Source organism: Artibeus jamaicensis, unplaced genomic scaffold (assembly GCF_021234435.1).
Source record: "Artibeus jamaicensis isolate MK-2021 breed Jamaican fruit bat unplaced genomic scaffold, CSHL_Jam_final contig_444, whole genome shotgun sequence".
Lineage (NCBI taxonomy): Eukaryota > Metazoa > Chordata > Mammalia > Chiroptera > Phyllostomidae > Artibeus > Artibeus jamaicensis.
In genome coordinates this window covers 1760570-1778771 of record NW_026521831.1, presented here as the reverse complement: position 1 = coordinate 1778771, position 18202 = coordinate 1760570, and the positions used below count along the sequence as shown (strand labels likewise).

Below are 18202 nucleotides of genomic sequence, written 5' to 3'. Positions count from 1 at the left end.
CATTGTGGGGCACATTTTCTGTTTTGGTTGAACTTCCCTTATTCCAGGAAGCCACCCCGCACTGGGAATGGCTTTTTGCTCTGTGCATTCACAGCAGCCTGAATTTCTCCACAAATACTTATCGTGTACCAGGCACAGAGCAGTGGGTCCAGGAGGAGACCCAACAATCACAGGTTGGAAGGAGGGGGCTAAGGGGGACTGCTTTATGAGGTAGGAGAATGAGGTCCCGAGAAGTGAGGGAATTTCTGGGAGTGGTGGACTCAGGTGAAACCAAGAAATGACCCCTGGATCGGGCAGTGGGGAGGTTGTGGGTGACCTTAGCAAGAACGGAGAGTGGGGACACAGCCCTGCTTGGGCGGGGCAAGGAGGGGCTGGAGAAGACAGGTATAGACCCATCTTTGGCGTTTTCCGTCGGGGGAGTAGAGAAATGGGGAGGAGGCAGAAGGGCATTTAGGAGCAAGGGAGAATTTCCCCTCCCCTCTTTTTGAAAATGCTGACCAAAAGGGGACAGAGGCTGATGGCACAGGAGAGCATAAAGGGGCTGCCAGCCACAGGAGAAGGGTGCCTGGAAGATGACAGGGATCCTATCTGATGGCTTCAGTACTTCACACCGAAAAGGGAGATGAGGCCAGGGGCTGGGAGTGATGGCAGAAAGGGCCATGGGAAATGTAGAGAGGGGAGAGAAGGTGTGACATTTTAGTCCCAGAGAATGTCACCGAAAAACGCGGTAGAGCTGCTGTCTCTGTGGAGTACCAGTTTGAAGTCTGAGACCACCAATTCCCAGTCAGAAGTGTTGTGTGTGGAAGCCCCCACCCCAAGCAATAGCAGGAGCAGGAAGTGGGGCTTTCCGTCAGGTTGGAGGGCTTCCTCTGGTGGAAGGGGCGAGGAGGTGCGATGATGAACTCCAAACACTGCCCAGGCGGGGAAGTACATACTATTACCTGTTTTACCGATGAGGAGGCTGCGAGCTTTCAAGGCCAGAATAGTATCCATGTGGTCTTGGGGTCTGACAAACTAATACAGGGCCTGATCCATGTTAGGTGTTAATAAATATTTGCTAAAAAAATGTGAATAGTTGGAACGCCCAGTGGTGCACCCACGTTCTAATCCAGACAGGAAGCAGCCCCAGCTTTGGAGTAGGTGGGTGGTTCTGATGACTGTGCGCTGTGCCATGCCTGCAGCCCTAATACATGACTCAGTATTACCTTTGTGCTCTTAGAGGCTAATCCTCCCAGTGCCTAGTGGTAGAACTTCACAGGCACCTAGTGAGCAGAGCATCCTGCTCTTAACCTCATTTCTCACCTCCGGATATGTCACAGCCCTGAGCCAGGTGGCCCAGCCCCAGGGGGAATGCCACCTGTGGTACCTAAGCCTTCGCTTTGCTGCCTACATCCTACCCAGGTTGGCTGGCAGGGAGTATGCCAGGGGCACGCACCTGCACCGCCTTGGTCTCTCCAAGGAGAGGTCTCTACCTTTAAGGGGAGTCCAGGACTGTGGACTCTAACCTTATTGGTGGGGGGGCAGGGCTCCTCCATGGGAAGGGAGGGCCCCAGCCCCTTTTCCCAAAGGCCATTTAAGCAGAAATGAACGTGGTCACTTTACTTAAGTTACTAATAATGGTTCGTGCTGCAGAAAACGTGGAAGCAAACACCCTGCTTATTTATTCGGTCTTTAAAACCATAAAACTACAGATTTCTCCCCTGTAGCTATTTATAACCTGAGCTGGTGTAAACTGTCCCCATAATAAGCTCAGGTTTGAAGTAACTTAAAAGAAAAATAGCCATCGCTGCATTAAAAAAAAAATCATTTATAGACCTCTCGCCTGCTAATTATGGACGAACAGCGCATGGTGTGGAGTGGGGGCGGGGCAGATACGGACCTCCAGAGAGGTCACACACTCCCCCGTCCCCCCTCCACCCCCCTTTAGCTATAAAGTTACCCTTAGGCAGGCTGGTGGTCAGGCTCCAGAGCAGGGGTGTTTCAGGCTGGGTCGTGCTCTCTCCCGCCATGCCCGGGGTGCGGTGGGGGAGACAAGACAGGCAGCAGATCCGGAAAACTGGCTCTTGCCTTGGAGGAAGTTGACCCTCCTCCCCTACCGAGGCCTGGGATGAAAATAGCTTCTTCCTCTTTACCCATCCGGGCCCCCAGCCCATTTCTCTTAAGTCCTCCTCCCTATTTCTGCACGTGTTCCCTCCCCCGCCCCCACCCGCCCGGGACAATTCGGTCCCTTCGCTGATCTCTAAATGGCCATCAGGATGACAGGGACCCTCCGGTCCGACCTCGGGAGACACGACGCGCCCCGCAACTCAGGCAATTACGGTCACTTCCAACCTCCCCCCACCCAATTAGCAGAAAGCTTCACCACACCGCCAGCTCCCACACTGCTTCCATTTCCTCCAGGGGAGACTGTCACCTGGGAACCCTGTCCTCTGTACCCGGGCTCTCCGGGCCCCGCTGCACGCCCAAATCCCTTGGGGAAAGTGGGGGCGCAATTAGTTTCTTTCAATTAGTTTCTTCTCTTTGTATAGAACCATTCAAAGGCATGTAATCCTCCGCGCGAGGGGGAAAGTAGTCCCGACCTTGCATTCAATTTCTGTTCTCGTGTCGAGCCTATTTTACTTTTTGAAGCCGATGGGACCCTCGGTGGGGCCCTTCGAAGAATTGGGGGGGGCCGAAGCTGCGGAGGTTGCGCACAGGTGAGGGTGTGGGAGCCGCGGCAGAGGGAGGGGGCGGGGAAGGCAGCTAACTCCTCGCTATTGCCTAGAGAGATGGATCATGGGGCGTAAAGAGATTGCAAAGCTCAAACCACGTACAGCGGGCGATACGCGTCAACCGAACTTGACCAACGGAAGCCCGAGCCCCCTCTCCTCTCTCCCGCCCCGTCCCTCGGATAGACAGGTGCATCGAGCCAACCCGGCTGCCGCTTGCCGTCAAAATCCCACAAGAGCCAATGGGGCCACGTAGGGGCGGGGCCGCTCAAGGGTTGGGCTGCGCGCGGCTTCCCAGGCCCCTCCCCTCCCTCCCGCCCGCTGTTCCCCGTGTAGTTGGTGCCAGTGAAGTGCGGCCGGCGATGAGAGCGAAAGTTGCGCTCCGCTCGGCGCTGGGGGCTTAACGCGGCCCCGCGCTCCGCCCGCCAGGGCCGCCCCCAGCTTCAGCTCGCGCCTGCCGCGCCCGCCAGGCCCCCGCGCCAACCCGCAAACCCCTCCCCCTGTCCCGGCGCCCCCTCCTCAGGAGCCGGGGGTCCCCGTCACTTTTGCACGGCCCCGGCCCCCGCCGATGCCGGCCATGGTGGAGAAGGGCCCCGAGGTGTCAGGGAAGCGCAGAGGAAGGAACAACGCGGCCAGCGCGGCCGCCTCGTCCGCCGCTTCGGCCGCCGCCGCCGCCTCGGCCGCCTCCTCCTCGGCCGCCTCAGTCTCCTCGGCCGCCGCCTCGGCCGGCGCCGCCTCCTCCGCCGCCTCGGCCGCCTCGGCCGCCGCCGCCGCCCCCAGTAATGGGCAGAATAAAAGTTTGGCGGCGGCGGCGCCCAATGGCAACAGCAGCAGCAACTCCTGGGAGGAAGGCAGCTCGGGCTCGTCCAGCGACGAGGAGCACGGTAGGTGGCAGCCGCCCCGCGCCGCCCGCGCCGCGCCCGCGTTCGCGCTCGCTGACCGCTCTGCTCTGCTTCCCCGCAGGTGGCGGCGGCATGCGGGTGGGACCCCAGTACCAGGCGGCGGTGCCCGACTTCGACCCCGGTGAGTAGTGCCCGGCCGGCCGCCCGCCCCCTCGGCTGAGGCCCGAAGGGGCGGGAACCCTTGGACAACTTTCTTTTTGTGTGTTCGCCCTGCCGTCCGCGGGGGGAACAGCAGGCGCGACCAGGAGGGAAGCACACTCGGCGTGGGGTGCTGGCGCCTCTGCCTGCCGGGAGGGCTTGCCGCTCCCCGCGCCCCCGGGATCCGAGGCGGCCCAGGGCGGCCACCTTGGCCTGGAGCCCCGGCAGTGCCGAGTCCGGACCAGCTGCGCCCAGACTAGGGGGAGGGTGGCCGCGCCGGAGAGTTAGCATCCCGCGAGCCCGGACCCGGGGCGGCCTCGGACCCCGTGCTCCACTAGCGAGTGCTGCCCAGGGCCTCTCCTCGGGCCCGGGGGCTCCGAGCGCCCCCACTCCCGTCGCTGCCCGAGGGCGAGAGGTGTCCCGACCTCCCAGATCCTCTCCTGGGGGAGCCGCCTGCCGCAGCTCTCGGACCAGGCTGCAAATGTGAGTGCAGCGTCCCCGTCTCCCCCCCCCGGCCCCGCTTTGAAAGGAAGGGGTTATGGAAGAATGGAACCTGCCGGAGCTTGAGCCTCACCGGGGACCTCCACCCTAAGCGCTCCCTGCACCCCAGTCCGGAGCCTTCACTTCCTCGCTGCTGCTCTGCAGAGAAGCAGATTTAAAGTGGTACCAGAACAACCCAATCAGACAAAGGAATTCTCCAGGTTCTAATGCAGGAGATTCCAGCCTGTTTCCGTTTGAGGCTGTCCTTAAAGGTTGTTGGCATAGAAAATGTTTCAAAGGACATGGTGTTATTTTATTTTTTCAGAAGTGAAATTCAAAAGAGAATCATGTAGAACTGGAGTTAACAGACCTCCCGGTTGGAGGGCTTTCGAGCCGGAGGTTCTCCCTGCTAGTTTCTTTGAGAAATAGATGCATAAATGCTTTTCTTTGGAAACAAGACTGCATAAAACTGCACGGATCTAGTCGTTTAGCGAGGCGATTGGTCTTCAGCTGTTACTAAGGTGCTGAACTCTGGGTGTTCTTTGAGGTGAAAACACTCAGGGATCCCTGAGGGAGCTCTTAGGCTCCCCGGAAAAAATGACCTTTCCCGTGTGTGCCATCTGTTTGGGTCCACGGATTCAGGTCTCTTAGATTTAGGGAGCCTGACAGCGAGGTTTGTATTCCGTTTGAACTCCTGTTAGTGTTTTTGATAGTTTCCCCTTGCCCGGCATCTTCCTTTTTTGGCAGTCACTTCTCATTTCCCCGAGTGACAGGATGGGGCCAGGAGACCAGGCGTTGCTCCTCCGTGCGTGCCTCCTCCATTCCTTGGTTGGCCACCAGGGGAAGCATGCTGTTTTTTGGTTACAGTTGACCCTATCTTCATTTTGTAGGTCAAGTCCATCTTTGTTTAATATACAGGACATAAAGCAAAGCTTGTCACCAAGTTACATCCCCCCATAGTGGTAAAAATCAGCTTGCACAAATGTTTAGTTTTAGTAAGTTGGTCAATTTTTGGTATCTTTTGGTGATAGGTATTAGTTTTGCAAGCTTTCTTCAGATATGTTGGATGTGACTAAGGAAAAGAGCATATTTGATTGCAACCATAGGAATGAATTTCTGACATAACTGTTTTCTAAGTATTGACATGTAGTGCTGCGTTGTTAGTGATGAACCTGACTTCAGAGTTGTTATTTTTTTTTAATTTAATTATTCATTGATTTTAGAGAAAGAGAAGCATTAGTTCGCTGATTTTTTTGTTCCACTTCTTTATATATCATTGGTTGATTCATGTATGTTTCCTGACCAGGGATCAAACCCACAACCCTGGCAGATGGGGATGACCCTGTAACCAAATGAGTTACCCAGCCAGGGCCTAGAGTTGTTCTCTTCTTTGAAATAGCAAATGTAATAGGATCATATTTTGAGCTGTTCTTGAATTTTTTATGGGATTGGTACAAGTGTAAATTTGCCAGAGACCTGCCATTCAAAAAGTAAAACATTGTTAATGTTCTGCTGCATAGTTTTACTGCCAGTTGATTTGGTCTTGGTGTTAACATTTCCAAACCACCTGTGTTGTGTGTGTTTGAACCTTGAAGGGCATCTAACTGCTATGAAATAATTTCAGACCCTGTTTTGCCAGTCTCAGGACACATTCCTAGGTATTGCTGGGAATTGTGGGACTTGTCTCCTAATGATTTTTTTTTTAGGCGTGTTCTCATATACCTTAAAATCTAAGGGAAGAGACAACTTCCATTTTTGGAGTAGAAATGGTCACCGTGTTCTTTTCATGGAACACGGTGACCCTGAGTACAACTTAGGAATAGTATGGATTAAGTTTTACTTGTTACTGTGTTTTCTCTCTCCCTGCCTGAGTTTTTTGTTTTTTTTTTCCTTTCTTCCTGATTGAGTTTTGAATGCACCTCTCTTTCTTTCTCTCTATTGGAATTTGAACAGGTAGGTGAATGTGAAACTCATCAGAAAGCGTTTTTGCCCCTGTGGTAAAGATGTGTGAGGGGAGAAGTTGATTGTAATTTTTAAGTCAGATTTTATTTATTCGCGGCGTCCCAACTTTGACCCTATTTTAGCTTTAAAAGCAAATGGTTGAAACCTGAACCACCTGATATTCCCCAGTAGCCCAAGGAAGATTCCCTTCTGTCTGTCATTCCTCACAACCCATGAGTAGACTGTGATGTAACTTAGTAATTAAAACACCATCTATGTTTACAATGATAGAAAAAGTTCTGTCAATTAGACTGAAAAAAACAAAGACTGGCGTGAAGTTCTACACCTTTAACCTAGACTCTCCTTTCGCGTGATGTCCACCCTCTTTCCTGACTCAGTGCCGCAGCGTGTGCTAAACTGTCATTGGTGTCCCCTAGAACTTAGTAGTCACAGAATGGAAAAAGGGGGGCATGCTCATTCTGTCCTCCTCTGGTTGGTTATTTTCTGCAGTTGCAAAGGGTGATTTGTTTTGAAATGAGTAGTGTTTTCTGTACAAAAATGGGAGTGTTCCCAGTAGGTATGCAAAGGAAGAAGCTGTGTAGCCTATATATTTCTTTGATTGTTTGTTTGGTAGTCTTTTTCTTTGTTGTCTTCTAGCTGGAGGAGCGCAGGGACAGCATTTGGGGGTTGACTCAAGTTCTTTGTTTTCTGAAGCATGTGTTACTGTCACGTTCTGTTCTGCCCTGAGTTGGTTTTCAGTATTGTAGTTCACTGATAGTAAAATTAAGACTCTTACAGAAGAGGAAATGTTAGTGGTAAATATTTTTGTGGTAAGGGGCCTTTAAACATGCAACCCATATTTGAAACATTGATTCCAGTAGGTTTAATCAGATTCGAAAATTGTTGTTGTCATCGGCTCAAATACCACTTCAGAGTTGACTGGTATTAAAAGTGCGTTACATTTTAATGTGGAATAATTTTACTGAACAGGGCATCTTGATCTGCTTTTTATTTTTACTGGTGGTTCTATGTATCCCTTTGAACACATTGTTTTCTGTGCTTTTGGTTCATTGTAAAAATCAGTTTTACACATATCCTAAAATTCAAGTTTTGGTGAATGGTTTGTGATTGAAACACACCCGAGGCGCTGTTCCTGTTAAGTGAGGGGTCAGGGTAAGCGTGTGGAAGGGAGGCCCCCTGGGCGTGTTGTCAGAGGCTGCTCGCCCTCCGTGACTAAGAAGGTGACGGAAGGTGGAGCTGGTCATTTTATCTCCAGGAGCCTCTGTTCCTCAGTTGTGAATCAGGGTCCTTTTGTCACTTGCTGTCTGTGATGTCAGCTGTAGTCGCTTTATCTTATTTCAGAAGTAGTGTGGACTAGACTCCCGGAGCTGGGCTGTGAGAACTGCGAAACCCAAGGTCAGAGCCTGCCAGGGCCTCTTGCCAACTGTTTGTTGACCCTGGGCAAGTGACTTCGTTTTTGCCCTTGTAAAACAGATCGTGGAACTTCCTCAAGAGAAGGGACTAACAGACCTAATACCCCTAAAATGCCTAGCACAGTGCTCAGCATGCAGTGAGTGCTACAGAAACCTTTTCTGCTGCCCTAGTCGTGCCTGCGACTTCAGTTGCCAGGTAGTGGTCCCCGCACTGCCTGCCTGACTGCGTAGGCAAGACTGGATTATAATGAAGCCGTTGATTTGAACGCAGATCGGACACTGAGATATTTGAAGGTGATTGCTTCTAAGTTACCTGTACCTGCTGCAATTTTGGTGAATTCCCGGAAGAGAGAGAACTAGTTCAGAAACATTTATGTAGTAGAAAAGAACACTGAGTTTCCGAAGAGAATAGGTAAACCTGTTCAGATCAAGGTTCTGGATGTACAAAAGAAAACTTGAATCTATCCATGGGCCAGGCACATTGAGCAGGTTCTGAGCTAGGGAGTTTTTTGCTTTAAACATGTCTTTGAGAGTTAGTACTTTTTAAAAAAAATTTATTTAGTTATTTTTTAAGTACAGTTTTTTGTCTATTGAGAGTTAGTACTTTTGACCATGTTCTATACAATGGGTTCCTTGCGAGGGTGATGCTGTGATTAAAAGATTAGCTGGTGAAGGCTGACCATAGCAGAGTTGTTTTAAAGGCATTGTTAAAGGTCATTTGTACTGAAGAAATTTAGGCTTACTGTTATTCATTTTCCTTGGCATTATAAAGTTCTGTGGGGCAGTTTAGTTTAAAAAGGTCTTTGGAGGTGAAACATCAAAGTTCTATCCAAGTTGCTGTATTCTCCAGTTTATCAAACTCTTTATATTTTCCTCTCGCTACAGAAATTGCTGTAGTTGACTTACAGGTTAGCTAGCCCTCACTTTCTTAGAGGTTCTCAGAGGTTCTTCCATGCATAATTGAAAAGTAAGATATAAGGCTTCTATTTTGTCCCCTTACTGTAAGGGATAGTGGTGATCTTTGCTAAGGAGTATGTCCTAAGTATTACATTCGGAACAGAGAACTCGAAGTCGCCGTCTGGTGAGACAGGCGCTGCAGCAGCACGTCAGGAGTTGGAGAAAGGGAGGACCTGGGGATGGAATGCTGCTGCCTGGCTTGGACTGAGTTGTTAATTCCTACAGTGTTAAATAGCAACTGGGGAAACTATTATCCTAGAAATGAGAGGGAGGGAGATAATTGAAATAGAAATAGAACAATTTTTTCTGTTTCGTGTATTGGAAGGTTTTTTGGTGTTTTTTTTTTAAAGATTTTATTTATTTATCTTCAGAGGGGAAGGGAAAGAGAGAGGGAGAGAAATATCAATGTATGGTTGCGTCTCGTGTGTCCCCTGCTGGGAACTGGCCTGCAGCCTAGGCATGTGCCCTGACTGGGAATTGAACCACAATCGTGTGGTTTGCAGGCCCGCGCTCAATCCACTGAGCTACACCAGCTAGGGCTGGTTTCTGTTGATTTTTAAACATGCAACATTTTCAAGTTGATGTAAGGTGGCAGAAGTGTTTTTGCTAAAATGTTTGAGAGAAATACACATTTTAAAATAACATTAAAGTGTTATTTAAATGAAATGTTAATAACCCTAGAACTCCTATTTTTTTTCAAAGTAGTCAAATTCTTTAACATGTGGATCTTAGTGAAAATTGTACCCTAGACCTAAGTCTTTGAAATTTCTGGATTTTCCCTCCCTTAAAGTAATGAGAGAAAATTGTAATGTCCCTATAATCCAACCTTCCTGTGTTACAGATGAGGAAAGTGAGACCTAGAGAGATAAAGTGACTCGTATGTCTGTCTGTCAGTGCCTAATTATTGAAAGTATCTTAAGGGAGACTTAGGGCCCTATGAGGCCAAACTCCAAATTTTATTGTTTTATTTAAAAAAAATTTTTTAAGGTGGACAAATAATGCAGATAGTTTTGAGCATGCAAATACATGTTAAGTACTACAAGCTTTTTCCATCAATTTCCTCTCAAACACTGAAAATCATGATGCTCTGTTCTGTGAATAGCCAGAGCCTAATATCTCTTCACTTCAGTCCTATAACAAAGAAAACTTTCATTGCTTTAGAAGTTTCAGAACCTTGTTACCGGGTGCAGTAACCCAGATAAAAGTTAAACTTTCAAAAACTAAAGTGACTAGCTAGTTATTGTGCATGTTTGAATGTCCTTGCAAATTAACATAAAGTAGGATAGAGTTGTAAAAATAGATTTGTTAAAAAATGTTCAAATAGAAGAGAAAACACACCACACAGCACTCTTATGTACCCACCACTGTGCTTCCACACTTAATATTCAGCTGTACCTGCTTCAGGTGCCCCTGAAGCTAATTCCTCCACTCCCTCCTTCACTGCTTGGAAGTCCATTTATTTATTCCTGTGATAGTTTGTTTGCATCCTCTGAGAAGCAGACGTTGAGGTAGATTTATATGTGCAAGACATTTGTAGGTGTAAATGCCTGTGCAGGATAAAGAGGGAAGGAAGAAGGCGAGGTGGTCAAAGCCTTCAGACTGGATGTGGGTGTGGTGCCTTTGAAGGGAAACCAAAGGGAGACCGATGCTGGATCTGGGGCCAGGACTGCGGTGCAGCTGGAGAAATTTCTGTCAGAGCAGAGAATGTTGGAAGCGTCCATTGGGCAGGAATGGCCCTGCTGTGTTCAGTCATTGGCCTGGCCTTGGCATTGATGTTGCCGTGAAATCCCTAAAGTGCCGGCCTGCTGCTGCTGGCCTGTTGGCTAATTACACTGCTCAGCACTCTCCGTCTGAAGGGGGATCTGAATGGCACCCTCTCGAGTCCATCAGAGTTCCCAGGCACCTTGTTGTACTTCAGCACATACTTACATGTGTGATAAACAGTATGTGTTGTGTTCCTCAGTCCTTCTCTAAAAGGAATCAGTTGTGCAAGCAGATAATGTGCATGCTTTGATATTTCCCAAATGAGCGCATTCCCACTTCTCGGCATGATAAAGCCTTGTGGGAGCTAGTGGTGTCCGTACCTTTGCTCTCCCGGGGGATGGTCCATCGTTGTCTGAGCTGCTAGTTTAGGTTTCTCTTCTGCTAACTTGTCATAGCTGAGTGTGGTTCTGAGTTTAATAAGAACATATGCTTGGTGTGCCTGACTTTCCTTGAATAGACATTTAAAAAATATTTATTTATTTTTAGAGAGAGGGGAAGGGAAGGAGAAAGAGGGAGACAAACATCGATGGTTGCCTCTCGCACGACCCTCAACCAGGGGGTGATAACCCAGGGACTTGGTGGTAACCCAGGCAGTGCCCTGACTTGGAATTGAACCTGTAACCTTTTGCTTTGTAGGATGATACCCAACCCACTGAGCCACACCAGTCAGGACTTTCATTCCTTTTAGAGAGAGGTGAGAGAGAGAGAGAGAGAGAGACAGACAGACAGACAACAGACAGACAACAGACAGACATTGATGTGAGAGGGAAGCATTGATCAGTCCTTCATACGCGCCCTGGCTGGGGATTGAACCCACAACCTGCAGCCTTTCCGTGTATGGGATGAAGCTCCAACTAACGGAGCCTCAGCAGCCAGGGCTTGCTTTGGTGTCATCATCTTCTTTCTTCTTTCATTTTCTTTCTTCTTTGTTATTCTTCATTTTTAGGGAGAGGTGAAGGGAGGGAGAAAGGGAGAGAAACATCAGTGTGGCTGCCTCCCATGTGCCCCCTACTGGGGACCTGGCCCACAGCCTGGCCGTGTGCCATGATGGGAATCAAACCAGTGCCCTTCTGGTTAACGGGTCGGTGCTTAAACCACTGGACCACACTAGTCAAGGCTTGTTAGGTATATTGTTAAAAAATTTTTTTTAATCAGTAGAATTTATGTAACATAATAACCATTTTAAAGTGAATGGGATTTGGGATATCCACAGTGTTGTACAAACACCACCCGGTCTAGTTCTAAAGTGGTTTTATCACCCCGGAAGAAAAATCTCAACCATTAAGCGGTGAGTTCCCATTCCCCATGCTTCCCACCCCTTCTACACTGCCGGTGACAGCACACAGAGGGTGCTGTCAGGTGTGGCCGGGGCGGCAACCCCGGTCTGTCTGTGCTGGGGAGGCGCTTGAGGAAACCAGGAAGAAGTTCTAGACAACGTGGGCCTTTTCCCTAAATTTTAAACCATAGTTTCTCATTGTTTATGATTCTACGGTGTTTATTAGGTTAAAAGTTAATATTACATAATGCGTAAGCAATAAATGTTTTCAAAATTGTTTTGAGCTTTGGCTGGTGTGGCTCAGTGGACTGATTGCCAGCCTTAGAACGGAGGGGTTGCTGGTTTGGTTCCCAGTCAGGGCACATGCCTGGGTTGCAGGTCAGGGCCCAAGTCAGGGATGGGCAAGAGGCAACCCATGGATATTTGTCTACCTCTTTTTCTCCCTCCCTTCCCCTCTCTCTAAAAATAAATAAATAAAACCTTAAAAAATATAGAAAAATAAAAATTACTTTAAAAATTCAGCCCTGACTGGTATAGATCAGTGAGTTGAGCGTGGGCTGTGAACCAAAGGGTCGTCAGTTCGATTCCCAGTCAGGGCACATGCCTGGGTTGTGGGCCAGGTCCCCATTGGGGGCCATGTGAGAGGCAACCACACACTGATGTTTCTCTCCCTCTCTTTCTCCCTCCCTTCCCCTCTGTCTAAAAATAAATGAAATCTTTAAAAAAAATAAAGTAAAAATTCAAATCATTCTTAAAAGTTTTAATCTCGATTTCCTTTTTGTCTTCAGCTTTGCTGTCCAATAGTATAGCCAGAAGTTATATGTAACTATTTAAATTTATTAAAATTAAATGGAAAATGCAGTTCTGTCATACTGGCCACATTTCAAGTGCCTGGTAATCCCACTGGCTACTGTATTGGAGAGCAAAAAACAGAACATTTTCATTTTCCCAGAAAGTTCTGTTAGCACTGATGCAGTGGTTCTGATGAATTGAGAGCTTCCTTGTTTTTAATTGTTGTAATTAGTTCAGAATTTTGCTTCTTTAATCAAGGTGCATGGTGAACTGTGGGATTGGTGCAGCTAATAAATAAGATAGCTCAGTGAGTTCCTCTAATGGAGCATTTGTGAAAATATTGTTACTAAGGTGTTCAAAATAAGGCTTCTTGAGAAAGCAAGTAGAAAGCTTCTTGGAAAATGGAGAGCTGCCCTGGCTGGTGTAGCTCAGTGGATCGAGCACAGGCTGTGAACCAAAGGGTCGCCAGTTTGATTCCCAGTCAGGGCACATGCCCGGGTTGTAGGCCAGGTCCCCAGTGGGGGCCATGTGAGAGGCAACCACACATTGATGTTTCTCTCTTTCTCCTTCCCTTTCCCTCTCAAAATAAATAAATAAAATCTTTAAAAGAAAAGAAAGAAAATGGAAAGCTTAGGACAGCTTAATTTTTTGAGATGGTTGTTTAGTACCTACTTAAACCAAAAAGATGATAAAGATGTGTGGTCATACTGAAGATAAATGTAGGACTTGAACAACAGTATGTCTTGAAAGATTAGGTTTTTAGAAACAGCCTTATTGAGGTATAATTGACATAAAATAAACTGTACATATTTAAAATATACAATTACACAGGATAGGGCAAGAGTAGATTTACAGTTGTGAGTACGTGAATTTATTATCTTTTTAAAAAATAATTCTTATTCATTTTAGACAGAGGGGAAGGGAGGGAGAAAGAGAGGGAGAGAAACATCACTGTGTGGTTGTCTCTCATGTGCCCCCTACTGGGGACCTGGCCCACAACCCAGGCATGTGCCCTGACTTGGAATCAAACTGGTGACCCTTTAGTTTGCAGGCCAGCACTCAGTCCACTGAGCCACACACCTGCCAGGGCAGTTTATTCTTGTATTATTATTTATTATTGTATTATTTTCCTAAAACTTTGTTGTTTTTAAACTTAGTTGTGCGAGAAGGTGCAGTACTTCCACCTACGCCTCCATCTTGGCGGAGGTCCTTATTTTCCTTATGAACAACTGTAAGCCTACTTTTGCCTCACCTGGTATTAGGCTATTTGAAGTCTCATTACTTCACTGATGTTTGTTCATCCTTTTTTGTTTCATTTTGTATGTTTTTTATTGCTATAGCTTTAAGTTAACAAATCTTTTCTTTTGCAATATCTAATCTGTCTTTAATCCTATCCAGTATATTTTAAAATCTCAGACTTTATAGGTTTTCTGTCTAGAAGTTTGATTTAAGTCTTTTTTTAAATGTATTTCATGACTCTGCTTAGATACTCAGTCTTTCCTCTAACTTCTTGTAAGCAATCTTGTATTGCTTGTATTGCTTGAAATACTATTATAATTGTTTTAATACCCTTGTCCACTAATTCTGTCACCTGAGTCATTTCTGGGTTGTTTTGAGTTGATTGATTTTTTTCATTATGGGTTGCCTTTTCCTGTTTCTTTGCTTGTCTGGAAAGTTTTGTTGAGATGTCAGACATTTATGAATTTTACTTCAATGGATGCTGTATATTTTTGTATTCCTATAAATATTCTTGAGCTTTGTTCTGGATGGTTGAGTTCTTTAGAAATAGTTTGTTTCAGCCCTGACCCATGTGGCTCCTGCAGACTGAAAGGTCACCAGTCTGATTCCTGGTCAGGGCACATGCCTGGGTTGCAGGTTGGAGGGTGTGCTTTTAAGCTTTGTTAGGTGGATCAGAGCAGCAATTCGTCTAGGGCTAAGTATTTGCTGTGACTGTGTACTTTTCCTCAATAGTCCACGAGTTCCAAGGTTTTCCACTGTGGCTGTTGGCAGCAGGCACTCTCCTTGGCACTGTGTGAACCTTGTGGATTGTTCCCTTTTATTCTTTTTTTAAAAAATATTTTATTTATTTATTTTTAGAGAGAGGGGAAGGGAAGGAGAAAGAGTGGGAGAGAAACATCAGTGTGTGGTTGCCTCTTACGTGGCCCCCACTGGGGACCTGGCCTGCAACCCAGGCATGTATGTGCCCTGACTGGGAATCGAACCGGCCACCCTTTGCTTCACAGGCCTGTGCTCAATCCACTGAGCCACACCAGCCAGGGCATCCCTTTTATTCTTTGTGATGGTTCTTTATCCAGAACCCCCAAGTATTTTCTTCACTGGCTTGTGCTGATTAGCACTGTGCCGAATACTCAAGGGTGGGGTGGCCCTTTGCAGATCTCTGGAGTTCTCATTCATTGTGGCTATTTCCTTCTGATAGTTGGCCTGATAAACTCGAGCCACCTTGGCTTCCTTGTACTCAGCTTAACCTCCTCAACTCAGGGGGACTGCCACCTTCCCCGGGTGCCTCCCCCCTTAGCTGCTGGTCGGACACTCTCTCCAGGCAGTAGACTGGGCACTTACAGGGTTTACTCCATTTGTTTCCCATTTCTCAGGGATCTCTGTACTTTGTTACTTGGTATTCAGTGTCTTTACCACGGTTGCTTTTTATATTTGTGCAGTTTTTAGTTGTTTGAGACACTGTAGGGTAAATGTTCATGTCATTCTGCCTTGGGTGGGAGCAAAAGTCAGTCTAGATTTTAAAAAGAGTAAGAGAGGAACTGGTTATATTTCCTTTTTGTTAGAAAACATTGATATGTATTTATATGTTTTTATTTATGTATGTATTTATTTAATGTTCGAATACAGTTGTCTCCGTTTTCCCACCACCACTTTCCCCATCCCACCCACCCCCACCGCCCACCCTCACTCCTACCCACCTGTGGCTTTTGTCCACGGGTCCTTTATACATGTTCATTGATGACCCTTTCCCTTATGTTTTCTTTTACTCCTATTCTATTTGATAGCTTCTTGAAGTTGTTAAGACTTTTAAACTTTAAAATTTGGGTTTTAGCTCTGACTAGTATGGCTTAATTCGTTGGGTGTCTGTCATTCAGCAAAGTGAATGGTCGCTGGTTCAATTCCTGGTCAGGGAACATGCCTGGGTTGCGGGTTTGGTCCCCAGTTGGGGTGTATATGAGAGTCAAGCGATCGATGTTTTCTCTCCTTTTCTCCCTCCCTTCCCCTTTCTGTAAGAGTAAGTAAATAAAAATTAAAAAGAAAACTGGATGGACTTCCGGCCAAGATGGAGGTGTGTAGATAGACACACTGTGCCTCCTTGAACAACCAAAATAAGGACAACAGTAATTCAGAAACAAAGTAACAACCAAAATTGAAAGAAAATTGAACTGTATGGAAGTGCAACAACCAAGGAGTTAAAATAGACACATTCATCCAGGCTGGTAGGCGGGGTGGAGTCGGATAGCCGAGTGCAGAGGGATGGGGCAGAGGAAGCAGTGACACGGGGCGTGCAAGGCACCCCGGGCGCACAAGGCGGCACCAGGGAGACCCTGGGCACCCAGGCAGTGGCTGGCAGACCCCAGGCATGGGGTGGCAACGGGCAGACCCAGCGAGGTGGAGATTGAGAAGCGGGGCACCATGCGCAAGGTGGCTGGCTGACCGGGCAGCGGTCCCACATTCACACACAGAGAACTGGGGAGCAAGACAGACCGTGCAACCCAGGGTCCCCGTGCTGGGAAATGAAGCCTCAAAACACCGATAGAAAATATCTGTGGGGGTTGAGGTGCCAGGAGAGACTCCCACCCTCACAGGAAAATTTGTTGGAGAAACCTACAGGATCCTAGAACTCACACAAGCCCACCCACACGAATCAGCACCAGAAAGGCCCACTTTGCTTGGAGGAAGCGGCGGAAGGGACTGAGGTGCAGCAGAGAGAGGAGCAAAGCGCCATTTTTTCCCCTCTCTGACGCCGCCCCCATACACAGCATCACAACCCAGCGACTTGGGTTGACCCGCCCTGGTGAACACCTAATGCTCTGCCCCTCGTATATAATAGGTGTGAACAGACCAAAACATTACAGCTCAAGCAGAAAAACAGCTCAAAGTCCCAGAGCCAATACTTCTAAGCAACCAAGAGATAGCTAACCTATCAGATGCACAGTTCAAAACACTGGTGATCAGGATGCTCACAGAACTGGTTGATTTTAGTCACAAATTAGATGAACAAATGAAGGCTAAACTAAGTGAAGTGAAGGAAAATGCACAGGAAACCAATAGTGTTGGGAAGAAAACTGGAACTCAAATCAGTGGAGTGGACCAGAAGGAAGGAAGAAGAAACATTCAAACAGAAAAGAATGAAGAGACAAGAATTCAAAAAAATGAGGAGAGGCTTAGGAACCTCCAGGACATCTTTAAATGTTCCAACATCCGAATTATAGGGGTACCAGAAGGGGAAGAGGAAGAGCAAGAGCAATAAGTGGAAAAGTTATTTAAACAAATAATAAAGGAGAACTTCCCCAATCTGGCAAAGGAAATAGACTTCCAGGAAGTCCAGGAAGTCCAGAGAGTCCCAAAGAAGGTGGACCCAAAGAGGAACACAGCAAGGCACAGCATCATTACATTAGCCAAGATTAAAATGAAGGAGAGAATCCTGGAAATTGCAAGATACAAGGAGACAGTCACCTACAAAGGAGTTCCCATCAGACTGTCAGCTGATTTCTCCAAAGAGACCTTATAGGCAAGAAGGGGCTGGAAAGAAGTATTCCAAGTCATGAAAGACAAGGACCTACATCCAAGATTGCTCTATCCAGCAAAGATTTCATTTAGAATGGAAGGGCAGATAAAGTGCTTCTCAGATAAGATCAAACTCAAGGAGTTCATCATCACCAAGCCCTTTAATATGAAATGTTAAAGGGACTTATCTAAGAAAAAGAAGATAAAAAACATGTATACTAAAATGACAGCAAACTCACAATTACTAACAACCACACCTAAAATAAAAATAAACTAAGGAAACAACTAGAACAGGAACAGAACCACAGAAATGGAGATCACATGGAGGGTTAGCAACAGGGGAGTGGGAGGAGGAGGGTGGGGAAAGGTACAAAGAATAGCATAGATAGCAGGCAGAAAATAGACAGGGGGAGGGCAAGAATAGTTTGGGAAATGTAAAAGCTAAAGAACTTAAGACAAGTGGACATGAACTAAATGGGAGAATGTGGGAGGGAGAGGGTGTGTAGGGTGGAGGGGAATGAAGGGGGGAAATGGGACAACTGTAATAGCATAATCAATAAAACATTTTTAAAAAAGAAAACTGGGTTTTTATGTTCATGGAAACTGTAAATAGGATAATGATGCTTTTTGAAACTAGAATATCTAATTTTATTTTATATAGCCACTAATTATTTCAATATTTGTGATAAAGTACTCAGTCTAATCTGCCCCACTCATTGAAATATGCTCATTCTATCTCAGAATTTTCTAAGGGATAGTTTTTTAAAAATGAGCTATTCTTTAAAAAGTGAATTATTAAAAAATATTACTTCTGATTAATTTACTTCCGAGGAGTCTAATTTAGAAATATCTCATTCTTGGACTCTCTTGGACCCCCATTTTGCTGGGATGTAGTAAAATGAGTGTGTGTGGATGTTTGAGTGTGTATGTATTCCTCTTGAAGCACTTCTTACAGAAATTTCTGTTTTCTAGTAACTTTCAGCTAGACTTTTTTTGATTTTTGAACATCTGGCACTTTTCATATGCCGTATATTGACGCTCTGAAATTAATTAGGTAGGGTT

General features: G+C 46.6%; 1 protein-coding gene across 2 annotated transcripts in view; it reads left to right on the top strand.

Moving 5' to 3' along the window:
- The first annotated feature begins 3033 nt into the window (after positions 1-3033).
- RCOR1 (REST corepressor 1) overlaps positions 3034-18202 on the top strand; it is a 117797-nt gene continuing 102628 nt past the window's right edge. For both annotated transcript variants that reach the window (XM_037130172.2, XM_037130171.2), the window contains exons 1-2: positions 3034-3592; positions 3672-3731. In XM_037130172.2, the coding sequence (XP_036986067.2) occupies positions 3277-3592; positions 3672-3731 (376 nt within the window). In that variant the 5' untranslated portion in view covers positions 3034-3276. The remainder of the gene's footprint in view (positions 3593-3671; positions 3732-18202) is intronic.